This window comes from Armigeres subalbatus, unplaced genomic scaffold (assembly GCF_024139115.2).
Source record: "Armigeres subalbatus isolate Guangzhou_Male unplaced genomic scaffold, GZ_Asu_2 Contig1402, whole genome shotgun sequence".
Classification (NCBI taxonomy): domain Eukaryota; kingdom Metazoa; phylum Arthropoda; class Insecta; order Diptera; family Culicidae; genus Armigeres; species Armigeres subalbatus.
Window position 1 is genome coordinate 1,477 of NW_026942180.1, and position 524 is coordinate 2,000.

Sequence of the window (524 nt, forward strand, 5' to 3'; positions counted from 1 at the left end):
CCAGCGGATTTGGACAATGTGTACTTTGTGAATTCCGGCTCCGAGGCCAATGATTTGGCAATGTTGATGGCACGATTGTACACCGGAAACAATGAAATTATCAGTTTTCGTAACGCCTATCATGGTGCTTCACCATACACGATGGGTCTGACTGCACATTCCACGTGGAGATACCCTTTGTCTGGTGTTAGTAACGGCATAGTCCACGCTATGAACCCTGATCCATACACAGGTATCTGGGGTGGTAGAAACTGTAGAGATTCGCCGGTTCAAACGACGCGTCACTGCGATTGCCCCGCGGATCAATGCTTGGCCAGTGCGCGGTATTACGAACAGTTGGAACAGATCTTCAAGTATTCGTTACCACGAGGTAAGGTAGCAGCTATGTTCGCCGAGTCAATTCAGGGAGTTGGTGGAACCGTTCAATATCCCAGAGGATATATCAAAAAAGCGGCGGAGTTGGTGCGCGCCAACGGAGGTCTCTTTGTGGCGGATGAAGTACAGTCTGGATTCGCCCGAACGGG

General features: G+C 50.2%; 1 protein-coding gene across 1 annotated transcript in view; it reads left to right on the forward strand.

Moving 5' to 3' along the window:
- LOC134202754 (alanine--glyoxylate aminotransferase 2, mitochondrial-like) overlaps nucleotides 1-519 on the forward strand; it is a gene marked incomplete at its 3' end in the record, with an annotated part of 635 nt that extends 116 nt beyond the window's left edge. Inside the window, exon 2 of the mRNA XM_062677749.1 lies at nucleotides 5-519. Coding sequence (XP_062533733.1) covers nucleotides 5-519 — 515 coding nt within the window. The remainder of the gene's footprint in view (nucleotides 1-4) is intronic.
- Nucleotides 520-524: the final 5 nt, after the last annotated feature.